General features: G+C 43.5%; 1 protein-coding gene and 1 long non-coding RNA gene across 4 annotated transcripts in view; one reads left to right on the top strand and one right to left on the bottom strand.

Annotated features, from left to right (window-relative positions):
- Positions 1 to 3,751: 3,751 nt before the first annotated feature.
- NRIP2 (nuclear receptor interacting protein 2) overlaps positions 3,752 to 18,659 on the bottom strand; it is a 20,772-nt gene continuing 5,864 nt past the window's right edge. For 2 of the 3 annotated variants that reach the window (XM_035313216.1, XM_035313209.1), the window contains 5 exons: positions 17,134 to 17,310; positions 10,722 to 10,804; positions 9,493 to 9,620; positions 5,227 to 5,279; positions 3,752 to 4,477 (listed from right to left, as the gene is read on the bottom strand). In XM_035313216.1, coding sequence (XP_035169107.1) covers positions 4,385 to 4,477; positions 5,227 to 5,279; positions 9,493 to 9,620; positions 10,722 to 10,804; positions 17,134 to 17,310 — 534 coding nt within the window. In that variant the 3' untranslated portion in view covers positions 3,752 to 4,384. The remainder of the gene's footprint in view (positions 4,478 to 5,226; positions 5,280 to 9,492; positions 9,621 to 10,721; positions 10,805 to 17,133; positions 17,311 to 18,659) is intronic. The other variant, XM_035313224.1, reaches the window with a different exon arrangement.
- Positions 4,473 to 6,839, top strand: LOC118158573. Its single transcript, XR_004746848.1, has 2 exons — positions 4,473 to 6,011; positions 6,085 to 6,839. It is a non-coding gene; the product is annotated as an uncharacterized LOC118158573 (long non-coding RNA).

Below are 18,659 nucleotides of genomic sequence, written 5' to 3' on the forward strand. Positions count from 1 at the left end.
CATAGCCCCACTTAGCATCTTGTTTGGTTTTGGTAGCACAGGCATTCTCCACAAAAGTACTCTCCTTGATCCAGTGCTGGGATCCCAGAGGTTCCTGCAAACAGTTGCCTGGAGCACTTCATTTGCTTGAGAGTTGGGCTGGGTTCAGCAGATCTATTAGCTGGGTTTTACAGGCTATTGAAGTGCTGCTACATTGGAATTCCTTCCTGAGGCCTAACAGCAAAACAGGATTGCCTACACTCATTAACAGAGAACAACTCAGTGCTCGCAGTCCATGCCAAATGGAAACCTTTATTAGCAACACAAGCGCAAGGGGGACACAAATAGTTCCATGACTGAAACTGATTTATGCAAAACAAACTGCATTACAGGTCAAATGATTTCCAAGGAAGAAAGTAAGTCAAACTTATTTTAGTTGAAACAGGAGTGTTAATGGAGAAAAATGATGTTTTCCTAGGAACCATCTTTAAAAGAAAGTGGGACAAAACATATAATGTTGGACAGGGCAAACCTGTACAGCCTAGCCCTCTTCTGCTGGGTAACACTGCTGTGTGCTGTGCAAGCCCAGGCATGCCTCACTGTGGAAAAACAGAGGTCAGAAGATATGGACATTATATACCATCCAATCTTGAAAGTATCTGAGAAGGAAGACAGTAGTGTTTGAGAGTTTTCTCTGACAGTTTTGTTTTGTGTACAGTCCATAATTTGCAGATGTTTTGTTCCTGTTCCCCTTGTGCACGAAAGAAAATGAAAACTCTACAAAAGAGTTAATTGGAACGTCTGTACTGTTCCTTGGGGAAAAGATGACTTCTCTGTTCTTTTTCATGTCCTGAACCCTCAAAGTGACAATCAATAGACTGGCAACTACAGTCAATGCTTCAGGCTATTTCCAGTGCTGTCAACTTTCTGTGAAGTGTACAGCTGCTCAGAGAAGGAGCCACGTATGCTCTGTCTCTGGAATGGTAACTCATCGCCTGTTTGTCCTTACCAGCCACTGCAATTGACAGCATTGGAATTAGTCGTTCCTTTCCACGCAGCAGCAAATGTTGTTTGCTGCATCCTACTCAGTAGCAGATTGGCATACCAACTGGTGCCAGGTAACTGGTACCAGGTAACAGGGCATGATTTGCAAGATACGTTTGTGTGTCCTAGTGACAGCACACAGCAGGTGAGGAGTCCAACAGTCTCAGACAATGGTGATGTTTGTAGAGGAACTATTCACAGCTTTGGTTGTGAGGTTCAATTTACTATCAAGAAAATAAAGGGAGGGGTTTGTTTGGTTTACCTGAGAGATAATAATGCTGCTGGCCATCCCTGCTCCCATTTTTGTGATCTCTTTGCTGAATGCAATTATTTCTATTACTCTTCAGGTATATCCTGGCATTTGCTTAGAAATGTATGTAGCAGCTCAGCTCAGTGCTCTTCAGTTCCATAACTCACTTGCTAGTGGTAAAAGAAAGAGCAAGCCTCTGGGAATATGGATGACTAGAGCTTCCATTCCTTTCAAAACCAAGTGCCTCCAAGCTCGTGGCAAGACAAGTGATGTGATTATGGCTTCAGGATGGTGCACGTTTTGGGGATTGAGCTGCCTCTTGCACATAAGCCTTGGAAGGGCCTCATGAAGTCATACAGTCCTTTTCCCTATCACAGGGTCAGCCATATGGATCTCATGCATGAAATTTGATACTTGCTGCTCTGTTCCACAGTCTTGTTTTGATATACAGTTCCCTGCAGACAGTTTTGCAAGTGTTGTATGCACTCCACAGAAAAGTAGCCCTAGCAAGAGCTGACTACTAAGGCAATTCAAAGGGATTCTCCCTAAAATACCATTGTCTATATTGAAGGGGTGGGACTTGTCATCAAGAAGCCAGTGTTGGCCACATAGGAGATGCCTTAAGTCCTGCTCTAATGTGGCAGTTCATACTAAATTTCTACTTTAGTGGGTTTTGTTCTCTCATGAAAGACTTCCCTCATTCCCTTTGCCCCCAAAAGGAATACAGATGACTAGAGTTGGGAATAGGTAAGTTTGTGTTTTCCAAATGAAACTACAATTGAAACAGTCTTCAGCCTTGCCAACCCAATTAAAAAAGACTTAATGTGTTCCCTGACATCCAAAGATTCTTAAAAAATAACCATGTATGTGGATGTGGGCGTACTTTTTAAGACAGGATCATCAAATATACTTGGTCTTGATATAAATGAGAGAGTATTGTAAACTGTTGGTGTCATTCAGCAGATTCATGCAAAGCAGTTCACAGACAGAAATAATCAGATGCACAAGCAGAAGAATATCAAAGCATGATCTGAAGCTGCAAGATATGGTGACTAACAATAGAAGTTATTAGCCTAATGTTTGTAGGAGAAGTATTTGCTAGTCATGCCAACTAATACTGGTAAACACATCACAAGTTGTATCAGCCAGGCTGTAACTCCACTGTTTATAGCGTATGTTAAACTACAGAATCCAACAGCTGGTTCAGGGAAAAAAACAGCAACAAAAAACACACACAGAAATGCATGTATTCGGCTCTGGTGAGGCCGCACCTCGAGTATTGTGTTCAGTTTTGGGCCCCTCACTACAAGGACATTGAGGCCCTGGAACATGTCCAGAGAAGGGCTATGAAGCTGGTGAAGGGCCTGGAACACAAGTCCTGTGAGGAGCAGCTGAGGGATCTGGGATTGTTTAGTCTGGAGAAGAGGAGGCTTGGGGAGACCTTATTGCTCTCTACAGCTACCTGAAAGGAAGTTGTGGGGAGCTGGGGGTCAGCCTCTTCTCACAGATAACCAGAGATAGGACAAGAGGGAACAGCCTCAAGTTGCACCAGGGGAGGTTCAGGTTGGAAATTAGGAGGCATTTCTTCTCAGAAAGAGTAGTCAGGCATTGGAATGGGATGCCCAGGGAAGTGGTGGAGTCACTGTCCCTGGGGGAGTTTAAGGAAATGTTGGACATGGTGTTTAGGGACATGGTTTAGTGGGTGACATTGGTGGTAGGGGGATGATTGGACCAGATGATCTTGGAGGTCTTTTCCAACCTTAATGATTCTGTGATTATATAAGTGTTTCAGAAGCACAGTAGAAACAATGAGAGGAAGAGCGCCAGTGGTGTTTAATCCACCAGGATTGGCAAAATGAGGGTATCATGACATTCCATGGGTAGATGAGGGGACATTGTAAAGTTTGGATAGTCAATAAATAGTCGTGAGACATGGAGCAAACCCTGATGTGGTGCATCTTTCATATAGCTACTAAAGAATAGACCTTGAATTTATTACACAGTTATGCTCTAGGATACAAATGGAAAAAGAAAAAAAAAAAAAAAAAAAGTTGCTTATAATCACTGTTCATCCCAGATGAGTTCACAGTTGTTTGATCTGAGCTGATCCTGCATAGTAGTCTAGTTCATGTTACCTGCAATAGTAGCAAAGTTGATGGGCTGTGAAATGCCAGGACCTGAGGTTGATGATGTATTTGTATCCAAACACTAGATCTGATGTTGAAAGAAAGTTGCTAACAGAGCAGAAGACTGGGTATTATAATTCATTTTAGCATTTAACACGAGTGGGAGGATTGCAGACTGATGATGCAGCAGAGGTGATAGGAATATAGCTCTCTGAGCTGAATTGCAGAGAGGAGCAGCCTGGTTACCATGTGTAGCTTTGCTGTTCACACAGTATAGCTTAGTAGCCAATGATGCAGTAATATAGCCCAAGCATCCGTTGGTGTCTATCATACTCTACGCATCTAAGTTCAGTTTTTTTTTCAAAGGTTTCTTAGAATTAAGAACTCTAAAAGTGCTCTTGCTGCATTTTTTTTTTTTTTTTCAATAAAATCCTGTTCTGCTCTGAGCCAGCAAAGAAGTAACAAAACCCAGCTTCCCAGAGTGCAGGTGAGGGGGCTGGCCACAGAGCCCTTCCCACAAAGAAAGGAGAGTGGAGTCTGTTCACGCTGAGGAAAAGAGCTAAGGGAAACATACACAGCAATCTTTGGAGGCTTTTGGAGAAAGCACTGTCCTGTCCATAGAACAACTGCAGCCTCTTCACAGTGACTCTCTTGTCTCATGAACAGAGGGTATTGTAAAAAAAAAAATGTCATTAAAAGGGTAGGGAGAAACAGAAATCAGAGGCCTAGGGACAGACAGAAAAACAACAAGAAAAAGCCCACTCAGTGCATGGGGACAAGCAGAGGGTCTAATGAAAGGAGGGAGAGCTCTCCCAAGATGAGACACTCCCAGTAACAAGTTTCCAGCACCCATTTGTCTTTTTCTCACTTCATGGTGAATGCATCAACCCAGAACTTGGCAAGGTTAGGGGCACGTGAGCCTCACCCTCATCTCTCTCATATGGCAGCAAGTCTTCTCAGCCCCAGACATGGGGAATGCAGTCAGTCACTGACCAGGCTCTTCAAAAGCATGTAGAAAAGGCAAATCTTGATTCAGTGTTTTAAATCTCAGGACTCCTTCCTCCAAGTCGATGCAACACTAAGAAGGGGAAAGCTGGTTATTTGCTGGACATTTCAGGTAGCAAGTACCTCATTCTCATGATGTCTGACAGGGGAAAACCTGTATAACCATCAAACATCCCCACTTTGGATTTGCAGCAACCTCACAGTTCCCCTCCCTGTCCCCTGTGCAGCCTCCTTGCTCCCATTCCCTCGTTAGTTCATCTCTAAACCCTTCACAGGGCCGTTTGTCCCCCTCCCTTCTTCCCATCTGACCTCGTCTGAGATGATGTCCTCACATCACTCAGCCTTTCAGTCCAGTGCTTTTCCTGCTTCATGAATCCAGCCATGTGGCTACATGGTATTTGACAGGCAGGCACAAGCTTCCTGCAGCCATGTTCTGAGGGGTTCGGAAGCCAAGCACAGCAGAGCACTGATCTTGAGCTCTGAGCTGGCAAAAGGAGAGGAGTCTCTCCATCTATGCCCAGCTAATGTCTGTTGAATGTAGCAATACAGCTTCACTTGGCTCAAAGCCAAGGCTGGTTCCCATCTGTATTCAAAAGGCAACATAGATATATCTCAAGTGATACAGTGTGCCCTGCCTTTCCCAGTTTCTTCTTCAGTTTCCTCTTCCCCTTTTTGCAGCTTGTGATGGTTGGTAGCTGTGCAACAAGCACTGCAAGTGGCACTCTGGAAGGCCTGACCATGTGAATTTTCAATGCCTCCAGCAACCAAATCTGGAGGACTCAGTGAGAGGAGGCCTGCAAAAAGCAAGAAGCTGTTCCTTACCTTGAGAGACAACAGAGTCTGGAGACCAATGCAAAACTCCAGCATTTCATCATCTAAGAAGAGAGAAGAGATTGATCAGGCTCAAAACTATGGATACTGCCCCTCTAAAGAAAGTATCCCTCTCCTACAAGAAGTGGAATGTGAGAGCATCTGGTTCATTAAGTTATATGGTTAAGATCTATTTATTATAAAGTTAATCACAAATACAAATGGAAGTGATGAATTAAACACACAAACATTAACAAGAAGGTGGTATCCGTGACAAAAACTAAAACCAGCACTCTTCTACCACTGACTGATGAGCCATTAAAGGAGCAACTTAGACATAGCCCTGTAAAGGGTCAAAATGGACTTTCTAACTGATAAGAGGGAACTACCATTAATGTAAGTATTAAAGAATATTTGATGAGGCTTGTGGGATTGTTTGAAACTCATTATGAGATATCAGAAAAGGCTTTTTGGTTCATGTAAAACATGCTATGGGATGTTTAGTGGAAGGGCCAAGGGTGGGAGATGGTAGGAATCAGGGTGAATCAGGGAGGAACAAGAGTGGGAAAATGGAGAGAGGGATGCGGGGATACAGGGGCGAGTCATATGTAAGCAGGCCATCAGTCAGTTCACCTGTCTGACTGAGCCTGCCCCTGGTGACTGCAATCTATCCTATCTTCTTATTAGATACCCTTTTTAATATATATATATATAACTATTTTATGTGCAAGAGCTGGAAGTCTAAGTACCAGCAAGTTCAGAAGAGGCCGCAAGTCAAAGGGCCAATAGGTCTAAATGTCAGCAACTGAGGGACTGGCATGCAAGAGAGGTTTATATAAGTGGAGGGACCCCAGACCATATGGCTAATAGGTCAGCAACTGCAAGAAAGAGATGCAGCTCACAGGGCCCATAGGTCCAGGTGTCAGCAACTAGGACACCAGTGTGTAAGAGAGGCCTGGGTGTAGTCCTAAGCTGGGAAAACAAGGGAACCTTGAAGAAAATAGGGAGGCTTGTAGCCTGGTAGCTAGGGAAGGGAGCATAGGCCTGGATGCAAGCAACTGGAGAAGGGACTATGGGTCACCGGGCCTGTAGAGCTAGGTGCCAGCAACTGGAGAGACTATCATGCAGGAGAGTTCAGGGTACCAGCTGTAACCAGGGTCACAGAATTTTATAAGCCAACAACTGGAGAGGGCAAGGCATGTGTATGAGAGGTCTAGAAGCCACTAACTAGAAAGACTTGGGTGTGTTTGTATTTCCCCAGTTAATTTAATCTTGTACGCATGTATGTTTATGTTTGTAATTTGATAGCACACTTAAAGCTGGTCTTGTCAGTCAGTAGGAAGAGGTCTATGATGCATATGCAGAGACTCTAGGTCTGAGTTAGTGTCTGCGTAAGGGGCCTAGGGCCCAGACACAGATACAAAACACATTTAGAATCTGTGCTGATATTTGAAAAGTCTGTGAATAAGTGTGCTTGTGAATCGAGAGGCTTGAAGGTGTATGAGTTTTTATTAGTGACCTTCAATCCTGATCAGCCAGAGAGGAGGACCAGGACTGGGCTACCTATACTGATATTTACATTTATGTGAGTGTTAGTAAAGACAACACTGTATGGTAATATGTGGCTGGCCTTGTCTGTGTCCTCTTTGTGCCTCTCTGGAGTATATGGTCAACTTTGTTACTGTCCAAACCTACAAATGAGAACATGCATTGGACTAGGATGGAGAAAACTCTTGGGTCTTCAATTGTATCCATCCAGTGGCAAAGAAGGAAGAATCCCCAAGTCCTAGAGTATGCAAGATTTGGCAGCCACCAGTAACATTATTAACACTCTTGTGGGTTTTGGATGCCCTGTAACCTGGTTTAAGGGTTTAAGCCCTGTAACCACTGGCCTAATATGTATATATGTATATACATACTATATATTATAAAATATTATTTATATTATATAATATATATTATTTTAATATATATAAATATCTGTATAATGGAATCATAGAGTGGCTTGGGTTGGAAGGTACCTTAAATATCATCTAGTTCCAGCCCCCCTGCAATAGGCAAGGATGCCACCCACTAGATCAGGTTGCTCAGGGCCTCATCCAACCTGGTCTTGAACACCTCCACAGATGGGGCATCCACAGCCTCTCTTGGCAACCTGTTCCAGAGTCTCCCCACCCCCTCTGAGTGAAGAATTTCCTCCTAACCTCTCATCTAAATCTCCCCTCCTTTAGTTTAATACCCTTCCCCCTTGTCCTGTTGTTGTCTGCCTGAGCAAAAAGACGTTCTTTATCTTTTTTATAAACCTCCCTTAATTATTGAAAAGCTGCAGTGAGGTCTCCCAGGGAGTGTTCTCTTCTTCAGGCTGAACATCCCCAGCTCTCTCAGCCTTTTTTCATAGCAGAGGTGCTCCAGCCCTCTGGTCATCTTCATGTCCTTCCTCTGGCCCCTTTCTAACAAGTCCACATCCTTCTTGTGCTGGGGGCCCCAGAACTGGATGCAGTACTCCCAGTGGGACCTCACAAAGGCAGAGTAGAAGGGGACAATCACCTCCCTCGACCTGCTGGCCACTCCTCTTTTGATGCAGCCCAGGATGCAGTTGGCCTTCTGGGTTGCAAGTACGCACTGCTGGCTCATGTCAAACCTTCCGTCTACCAGAACCCCCAAGTCCTTCTCTGCAGGGCTGCTTTCAATGAGTGCTTCTCCCAGTCTGTCCTCATGTCTGGGATTGCCCTGACCCAGGTGCAGCACCTTGCACTTGGACTTCTTGAACCTGATTAGATTCACCTGGGCCCACTTTTCAAGCTTGGCCAAGTCCATTCAGATGACATGTCTTCCTTCTTTGGTATCAACTGCACCACTCAGTTTGTTGTCATCTGTGAACTTGCTGAAGGTGCACTTGACCCCCTTGTCTCTGTCGTTGATAAAGGCATTGAACAGTACTGGTCCCAAGACAGACTCCTGAGGGACACCACTCGTCACCGGCCTCCACCTGGGCATAGAGCTATTGACCACGACTCTAGGTGTGGCCTTCAAGCCAATTCCTTATTTACTGAGTGGTCCACCCATCAAGTCATATCTCTCCAATTTAGAGATGAGAATGTCATGTGGGACCATGTCAAAAGCCTTACAGAAGTCTAGGTAAATGACATCGGTCAGTCTTCCCTTGTCAACTGATGTAGTCACTCTGTGTATGCAATCACACTATATACATATATAAATATTGTTTATTTATAACCACATAATCTAGAGCACTTGTGTGTGCAGGGAGATGTAAGGCACAGATACAGCAATTTTGCTTTTTGTTGGCAGACGTTTCCACATCCAAGCAAAGTGGGTAATTACTATGGGGTTAAATTCACCTGTGCTGGACTAATACAAAGTTTCCATGAAGGGCTAGAACAAGTAAGGGTGAAACTGTGGAAGACAATTGATCTGGGGTGTGGAAGAGGAGGAATGACTAAATGACCAAGAAGGAGGAAAGAATGGACATGAAAAGAGAGGGAGCAAGGAAAGATGAATAGTACTCATTGAAGATGAGGAGACAGGTAAAGGGAACAGGAAAAAGCTGAGGAGACCAATGTAAAAAAGAACTGGGGGGGAGGGGGGAGAGGCTTTCTGCTGTTTTCTGGATGTGTTCCAGTGGCTACTGATGGGACCTTTTCTCCTACAGCTCTTGCCTTTAAAGGGTCCTGCCTCAAGACAACAGGGGAGACTCAGCACACTGGTGCTACTCTGGTTCTTCTAGGGTGCTCTCTGCAGAGCACCTGCCTCAGAGGCAGATGAGCACATGGACAAACGCTGAGGTATAAGCTGTATCCTCTGTCACCTTCTCTGATAATTTCATCCACCCAAGGGCACAAGTGCCCATTCAGAGAGAAAACAAAGGGCACCAGAGAACTAATCAAACAGCCTAGATAATTTATGAAAGGTCCATTTTATAGACTTAAAATAAATGGATAATTTTCCACATCCTGAGTTAAGACCAAAGAGCAACAAAGTTCTCCCCACTTTCAACATCAGACTCTTCTCTGTACTCTTCTTATATAATTTGCCTTTGGTTACACTGAGGATATGCACAGCAAATAGAATCAAATAAAAGAATATCCTGAGCTGGAAGGGACTCACAAACACAATGAGCTTAGCCAGCAATGGAGGTTACCATGTCACCAACCTTCTACCATCTTACCCCTTTCCTAGAGATTCATTTAAATACCTTTGGCAGAGCAACAAGGACCCAGGAAAACTGGGGGTAGAGAGAGCAGGGGCTGGCACTCTCACCTACAACCAGTGCTGAACACAGCACTTTCTCCTGGCCAAATTGCATTTCCATATGTTCTACTCGGCCAACAATGTTGTGGATGGGAAGAGAAAGGTCTCCACAGTCCTTGACAGACAATTCTTCCAGCCTGTGAGACACAAGAGGAGTTATTGCTGCAGCTGGAGAAAAAGGAGAAACAGGACTTCTCACTGATAGCAGTGCTTGGTCTCACTGGGAACAAGCCCATGAGAGGAGGAATCTTTCATACAGCATGTCTGTAGCCAAATTCCAAAAAAAAAAAAAAGATCATAATACACTGCCCACTAGGGTTCCTCACCAGGAACCCAAGACTGATATTAGCTGGTCAGCTTTACCATGCAGTGCACACAGTCAGAATGACACAGCTCCTCCGTCTAGTCTGGGGTCTGCACACAACTTTGCGAGTGCTCCTGATGCCTTGCCATATAGTCCATCGTCTGCATCTTCTCCTAAACAACTATGTACACACGTGTATTGGGTTTACTTGGCAAGGGCTTGGTAGCAAGGGGGCGCTGGGGGGGGGGGGGGTGCTGCCGCCCGTGGGGGACCCGTGCTGGAGCAGTTTGCTCCTGGGGGATGGACCCCGTGGTACGGAGCCGTGTGGGAGCAGTTCTTGGAGAGCTGCTGCCTGTGGGCAGCCCCCGCTGGATCAGTTCGGGAAGGACGGCATCCCGTGGGAGGGACCCCACATGGAGCAGGGGCAGAGGGTGACCGTGAGGGAGCAGCAGAGACGAAGCACTAGGGACTGACCACAGCCCCCATTCCCCATTCCCCTGCGCTGCTTGCGGGGGGGGGAGGGGGGACATAGAAGGAGGTGGATGGGGGAAGGTGTTTTTATTTTGCTTTTAGTTCTCACTGCTCTAGCCTATTATTAATAGATAATAGATTATATTAATCTCCCTATGCCAAGGTATTTTTGCCCATTACAACAATTGTTGAGTGATCTCCATGTCCCTATCTCAGCCCTCGAGCTCTTTCCATTGTATTTTCTCCCCCTCTTCTTCTGAGGAGGGGGAGTGAGAATGGTTGTGGTGAAGTTCAATTGCCCAGATGGGTAAAACCACCACCACATACAAAGCTGCTAGTAATTATCATTATAGGATTGGGCATCAAGGGAACCCTAAGTCCTTGTCATAGGTTTGTGTGTTTTTTTGTTTGTTTTTGTGCTTGTTTTTAGCAATCCTTCCTTTTCTAGTGTGCAAAGACTTACCCCAGCTGGTATAAACATCTCTTGGAGATGAGATTTGGCAGACATCCAGTATTAACAGTGGCTTTCAATACCTGACCTTGGCACTAGAAAGAAACATAAAAACAGATAATTACTACAGTCTCAAAGTAGGCATACACACTCCTTCAACAGTGTGACAATCCCTTAGACTCTGCTTAGCAGCACAGCCAAAGGTGTTTAGGCAGTAGTCAGAAGGCAGGAGACTCATCCAAGGCAATGACGGTCTCCATGGTGCTCTACAAACATCTGCCCAGACACTTAACTGTTATTAGCAACTTCAGCTTAGTGGTATTCCAGTCAAGAGATAAATAATTATTATTTTGTTCAGAAAACATGCATGGATTTTATTAGCTGAGCAATAATTGATATGATGGAAGCTTCTAAAAAACCCACAACCATATGCTACATCCTTTGCAGGTTTCCTCTCTCCATTTCTTCTGGTGTCACAGGGCATAATGTTCTAGGGCTAAATATTTGCTCTCAATTGATTTTGGGGCTCCATCTTCCAGAAGAAGTCCATTGGAGAAGCAGAAGCATCCAGACAAATATCGCTGAATTTAAGGCAGTTCACAAGATGATTGGCCCACCCATGATTCCTGAATTCAAGAAACAATCTAAGAGATGTCTATTTTATATGAGAGTTAAGTTCCTAGACAGCTCTTTAAGGAAACATGACGACACAAACACTTGTCCTGGTTTTGGCTGGGATAGAGTTAATTCTCTTCATAGTGGCTGGTATGTGCTTTGTTTTGGATTTAGGAGAAAAACAATAATAATAACACACTGATGTTTTAGTTGTTGCAAAGCAGTGATTACACTAAGTGAATGACTTCAGTTTCTCATACTGCCCTGCCAGCAAGAAGGCTGTGGGTACACAAGAAACTGGGACAGGACAGGAGAGCTGACCCAGACTGGCCAAAGGGATATCCCGTACCATATGACATCATGCTGAACAATAAAAACTGGGAGGGTTGGCCAGGGATAGGGACCACTGCTCAGGGATGGGGTGGACAATTGTTTGGTGGGTGGTGAGCAATTGTATTGTGCACCAGTTGTTATATATATATATATATGTATATATATATATATATATATATATATATATATAAATAATGTTTTCCCTTTGTTTGTCCTATTAAACTATTTTTGTCTCAACCCATGAGTTTTGCCTTATTATTATTATTATTATTATTATTATTTCTGATTCTCTCCCCCATCCCACTTGGGGCTGGGTAGTGAGTGAACAGCTGTGTGGTGCTTAGCTGCCTGCCAGGTTAACCATAACAGCACTACAGCTTCAATATTCACAGCTGAATGTGATCTATGACTGGGAGAGACTGAATGCCATGCAGCAAAGTCATGACTGCATGATCTTACTGGAACAATCCCCAGTGCCTTGTCCACTTATTTCTTCATCCACTTGCAGTTGAAAGAGAACAGTAAATGTGGTTACTGTCTATTTTCTGTCCCCTCTGCAAGGAGGTCATAAACGATAGGCCAGAGATGCTGAATTAACAGCAGCTTTCATACATGATAGAGGTCTGAAAAAATAGTGTTGGCAAATACATTGATATGGGTTATATTCAGAGGGAAAAAACAAAGAAGAAAGGAGGAAAAGGACTTAGTAAAGGAACTGGAAAAGATGCAGTAATTGTCACCTGCAAGACACGTCTTGCACCTACTTATAGTGCCTAAGCATACATATTCTTAATGGCTTAGTTCTTCAAGGCTCTGTCTTCTTTCACCAATACTAAAAAAATGAAATATCATCTACCTCTTTGGAGGCTTATTATCCTACTGCTGTTGTTAATGTTTTGCCTGTAATTCCTTCTCTTCCAGCCACTGTGGCACTCAGTGCCATGAGCCACTCAGAAGCAGCAATACACTTGTCACAGCTCCCAACCCTTATGCTCACTCCTGAAAACAACTTAAATACTTTAAGTGGATCAGTATGACTATCAGAGAGTCACAGCACATCATCAGTAGGGTCAAGGAAACTGTCTAAATTTCCTGATTTCTTAACTAAATATGTGTATGATTATTACATGGGTTAATCATCAGCAAGAGCTAAATCCAGTATTTCCAAGGTTTTATTCTTGACAGTGTTCTGTTTGTGAGTCATTACACAGAGAAAGGAGAAATCACCTCCTGTGAGAGATACTGGAGTGCTGCAAACACACAATGCCATTAGAAGCTTGAGTGCTAGTTGCACTCAAGGAAAACTCAGAGATTACATGCTAGAAACTTCAAATCTGTTTTGCCTTGGAGCTCTTCCTGTGATCCAAATGCCCAGACACATCTGCAATACATCAGCATAGAGAATTTCATCATCCTGGACATTCAGATACACCACATTCTTAGAAGGGTCATTTAGTTGAGAAATTCATCACTCTGGTAACTGCAAGGCCACTGGAATTAGAGATCTCAAGGTATTTTTTTTTACAGAGTTCACCAAGAATCATGTCAGACTCATATATGTACTTACGATGTGTATTTAAAAAATGCTGGTGGTTTTAGAAGGACGAGCATTTGCCATGTGTGGTCTCATCCAGGAACAAGGAGGGCAGTACTCAGCTGTATCTACACAGACACATATTTTCAACAGCTCCTAGTTTGGTTATTATACTTTCTCTTTTTTTTAATGTAAAAAAGCATGTCTTATTCATAATGTATTACATCCAGTTGGTTAGCAAATCCATTTGACTGCAAACATTTAGGACTCCTTACAGCACACAAGTAAGGCAGGTAATGCTAAATACTTAATACTTAGCAAAGCGAAACCAAAACAGATCTCAAAAACCTCTGGCTGCCAGCACCGTGCCTTCTCCATTACATACTTTTCTCACTGTCTGAGCCATCTCAGTCATACTGTCAGCTACATTCAATTCAAGGGTGTTCTTTGGCACATGATATGGAAATTGCCAGAGATCCACAAAGTCATACTTTGGAAGAACTCAAATGAGCTCATACCAGCTGGAAGATTCATGAAACAGAATCAGAGCACTGAAAACCCAGCCCCCAGAAGCTCTCCCTGCAGTTCTTTGCACATTCACACAGGAATATTCTTTCCAACTCATTCACAAATGAGCAGTCCTGTTGCACTCCTGAGCAGCTTGAACTGCTGTCCCATGGTAATACATATCACACATGATATAGCTAGTAGCAGACCCAGACGAGCTGATGCCTGTTCCCAGAACGCACCACATTCTGTTGCCCTTTGTTATGAACATGCCTCCTGCCTCTTGGCGCAAATATGCTTTATGTAAGTGGGGGAGCATGCTAGAGCTGCACAGAAGGGGATCAGCTCCAAAGCACTCTATTTAGAAACTACTGACTTTGCCAATACTTCTGCTTGCTTAAGAAAAAAATAAAATAAAAATACCCATCACGGCTCCAGGCTGTCTGGCAGGTTGAGTTTAAACAAGCTGGACTAAGAGTTGTGCCTGCCCATAGAGATCCCCAAGGCCAACAGGAAATATCCCACCTCACCTCACGACAGCACCTGTATGTGGCAAAAGTAGTATTACAAAACTTAGGCTTTTAGAGAGAGAACAGCCTGGAAATGGACTGGACCCAGAGGACAAAATGTTTCTTTTTCTGTCTACTTTTAGAGTTCTATAATGTCTGTGCTGCCTGACCCTCACGGACATACCAGCCCAGCCTGGAAGGACTGCGGCTGGATTAAGAAGAGACACAGAATAAAGCAGAAACTACAGATGCTAAGATACATCTTTCTCCTTGCTCTGTCCTGTGCCTCCTCATTATCTGAATGGGCATATGAGTCATGAGTGTGAGGTCAGGCATGCTACTGCATCTGTCCAGACTACAGCCTGCCAACAGTGTCCAGCTGAATTAGCACTTTCTCATTAACAGACATGGATTCCACTGAGAAGGAGTTGACCGTTCCCATTGCTCACAGAGGCGAACGCTACATGGCTCAGCTACAGAAAAGGCATTGAATCAGCTCTTCCAAAACAGAAAACCCAGAATATGAGCAGCAATTTCTAAGGAATCTGGGAGCAAGCAGAACTGAGATGGTTGAGCTGTTATCATTGTTGTGATAATAAACCTGAACTATATCACTAGGCAGGCTCCTGTGTTTTGTTCTAAAGCAGGCTGGGAAAGCTGCAAGGTAAAAACTTGCTAGGATATAACAGGACAGTGATTGCTCTGTAGACAAGAACAATTCAGACCCTCCCATTTGGTGGCAAGCAGCCCTGCAGATGTCAGCTCCAGCAGCCTCACAAAAGCTATCCACCTTCATATTACACCACTAATCATTTACTCAGAGAACTCACTTGGAGACTGAGGAGAATTCTTGGCCCAGTGTACCAGAAGTGCGATGCAGACTAGGTAAGGAGTACACAATGAAGTCATGAGCACTGTAAGTCTTCTTGGTCTAAGAGGACTTTTCATCACATTGCTTACTCTCATCTCTTCCCGCAGAACTTTTAGGCTGTTACTACCAGTTTCCATTAGTCGTTATTTAAAGGTCAACTGTGTAGGTTTCCAAGAAATAAAGGGGGAGAGGGATCACTAAGGATTATCATTTATAAACAGTTTTTCTGAAATAATGTCAGCTCTGAGGTCAAGAATCTGCTTTTAGCAACTAATATTGATTAATCCCCACGTTACTTTCACATGGAGGAAAAGCAGCCTTGGGAAGCAGCGGAATCTTTCAGTGTCTATTTCCAAGTCAAGACACAAGCTCCACCATAAAAATAACAGCTTGTTTTTACTGTGTAGATGGCACTCATGTGACAAGCTTTACAAACTGCTTTACAAAAAATGCCATAAAATCAGTATTCTGCTAAAGTACCAGGTGAGTAACTTACCTAAGAGGGTGAGCGACTCTGCAATACAGCTATTACAGACCATGATCTGTGATCTTTGGAAGTATAAAAGGCCTTAGGCACAGGGAAACTACAAGTTGTTGGAGTGAAAACACTCAGTATTGGGTTTACTTGGCAAGGGTTTAGTAGCAGTGGGGCACTGCCGGTTTGGGGGATGGGGGAGTGGGCTGTCTCTGTGAGAACAGTCCAGGGCAGAAAAAGAGAAGGGCAGAAAAAGAGACGCTATCTGTGCAAATGGTAGTGAGTTCAGGGAGAGTTAAGTGAAGTATTAGACTTATTTCCTTAACTGTGATGTGTGTTAACCTACTTCCATAAAGAAACATGTAATGTGTATGACAGCACAGGTATAGCCCATTAGAATCACAAAAGAGGAATGATTAGTGGATTCTGACTCTATTGCCATTGGTATGTGATACCCATGCCTATGCCTGGCTGTCCTTGTTTGAGATACATGCCTGAAAAAAAAATATTTATCACTGACGTTCCTCTTAATGAGCAATATAGAGGGTTGACTAAATTAAAAGGAACACTTTCATTTGTTCAAAAAAAGACACTAGCTACTTGGAGAAGTTGTACTGAGTGCCATTCATCCTACTCCAAGTATGTTAACCTAGCTACCCCAGGGTCTAAAACCCAGGGTAAGCAATGACTTTCTGCAACAGTAAAGGTTGGAAAACAAACTAGGCAATGATTTTGCATGGTTCTGAGACCATGAGACCTGAGATCTGAACATGTCAGAAAGCATCAGGATGTGTTCATAAGATAATTAATTGTGCCAGCTGAACTTTTAAAGGTGTATATGCTTTGCTGAAAGCTTTGCAGTCTACCGTTTGATAATTTTTTTTTAGGACAGAGTACTGAAAAAGACACAGCTGTAAAATGGATTTTTATAGCAAGTCAGTATTCTGTGTATCTTTGGCGAGTCTCATATCTGCACATCAATGAACAGCTCTAACCATGCAGCATTAAAACCCACTTTTATGAGACACAGCTTTCAGACATGCTTTTTTATCTGTAGGGGCCATGGAAGTGTGTGTTCTGCTGTATTGGTGGATATAAGAAGAAAAGGGAGATAAAAATACTGCTTCCATCGACAAATCCAACAGTGCTAATTCAGAATACAGTTAGTCACTTTCATAGAAGCTCCTTTGACACCTGTGAGGATCTGACCAGACTGGACCCAGTCCATGTCAGTCATCTAAGGGCACCTGTCTTAGAGTGATAAGGAGACATTCCTTGCTTCTATATGCAGTTATGCAACACTTCATATCACAGGAAAGCTGACCACCAAACAAGGAGATGTGAAGAAGTTATTTTCTCTTATCTTCAAATACGGACAATTAGAATGCATGTGGTAGAAATGCTTTCCTGTGTCTGCTGGAAGAACAAGATCTAAACTCTAGGAGAGACCATGTGGGAAATCTGCTGTCTCTGGCTTCAGCTGGCTTTGCTATTAATAACTTGGATTGGCCCTTGGGAGTGGGAACTCAGTGAGCATTTGCCATCACTATGAAATCAGCAGCACCATGTTGTTGCCTTACCTGGCACTGTATTAGCAGGGCTGAGGTCTCTTTTGTCCTGTCCTCTCCCTTTTCCATCTTTTCATCCCGGTCTTTTGCCAGTGGAGATTGAACCCATGCAGACCGAACCCTGGTCTCGCCCCGCAGCTTGTTCAGATTGCCTTCCATGAGGCGCCGCTGGACCACACTATGTGGCTGCTGTCTCCATCACAAAGAAAGAGAAATCCCAGCTAAGTATAGTGCTAAGGACTAGGACATTTACTAGCCCAGGAAAGCAGATTGCAAATGTTTGGCCCACCTGATCGTCCTGATTCATGACAGGATTATCCCAAGAAGTATTCTTTAAATCCCAAACTTTTTTTCTGCAGCCCCTGTGATGATTTTAAAGTATTGGACTATCTGTGACAGGCAGGTCTCTGGGATGCAATTGTTGGAGGAGAAGAACATCTGATGTATGCTTTCCCCACATATATCTGTTCCTTCAGCTGAACATGCACTCTGCATGCTTATACCTGTGCAGGTTTGCAAATACACTACCCAATGTGTGTGTATGCTGACTCCCAACCAGACACATTCACGTGGGGGGGGGGGGGGGGGGAGGAGGATGACAGCATGTGTGTGATGTACCTGTTATAAGAAGGCAGGATTCCAGAAACTTGAGGTGTACAAGCATTTATTTGTACTGAAACAGGATTTTTTCACTGCATAGGAAAATAAAACTAACCTCTAATGTTCTTTGGAGTCTGTCTCTGCTTCCTTCCATCACAAGTGATATTACTTTTATTCCTTTCCTAGTTGGGAGAGCATCTATTAAGCCCTATGTTGTTCATAGCTACAGGGAGTGCCACCAACCAGATCAACATCTGAGGATCTCCTTTATTCCTAGCTCATGTAGAAGTAGCTGTTTCACCTTCCTCACTTCTAGGTTGAAAAAGGGGCAATGCATGAAAAGGGAAGAAAAATAGTGAAAACCTTTTTGTTCAGACATTGCATACACATGCAGGCAAGTGTTGCTCTGGAAAGAAATTTCCCTTTGATGCTCTAATTTTTCCCAATATTAATCCAATGCCTCCAGTCCCAGCAACACAGGGAATCAACAAAGGGCAGCATCAATGATTCATGCTTGCTGGAGCTAGTTTTGGTCCATCCTCCATGTACTAGGACTCTCTCTGTTTTCTCAGAGCAACTGAGCAGAAATGTGAAGAAAGACAATGAATCTAAAGGGGCTAATAATATGTTATAGCATAATCAGTTGCTTTTATCATTTAAGAAAGGAAGGAAGGAAGGAAGGAAGGAAGGAAGGAAGGAAGGAAGGAAGGAAGGAAGGAAGGAAGGAAGGAAGGAAGGAAGGAAGGAAGGAAGAGAAAGAAAGAGAAAGAAAGAAAAAGAAAGAAAGAGAGAAAGAGAGAAAGAGAAAGAAAGAAAGAAAGAAAGAAAGAAAGAAAGAAAGAAAGAAAGAAAGAAAGAAAGAAAGAAAGAAAGAAAGAAAGAAAGAAAGAAAGAAAGAAAGAAAGAAAGAAAGAAAGAAAGAAAGAAAGAAAGAAAGA

This window comes from Oxyura jamaicensis, chromosome 1 (assembly GCF_011077185.1).
Source record: "Oxyura jamaicensis isolate SHBP4307 breed ruddy duck chromosome 1, BPBGC_Ojam_1.0, whole genome shotgun sequence".
NCBI classification, from domain to species: domain Eukaryota; kingdom Metazoa; phylum Chordata; class Aves; order Anseriformes; family Anatidae; genus Oxyura; species Oxyura jamaicensis.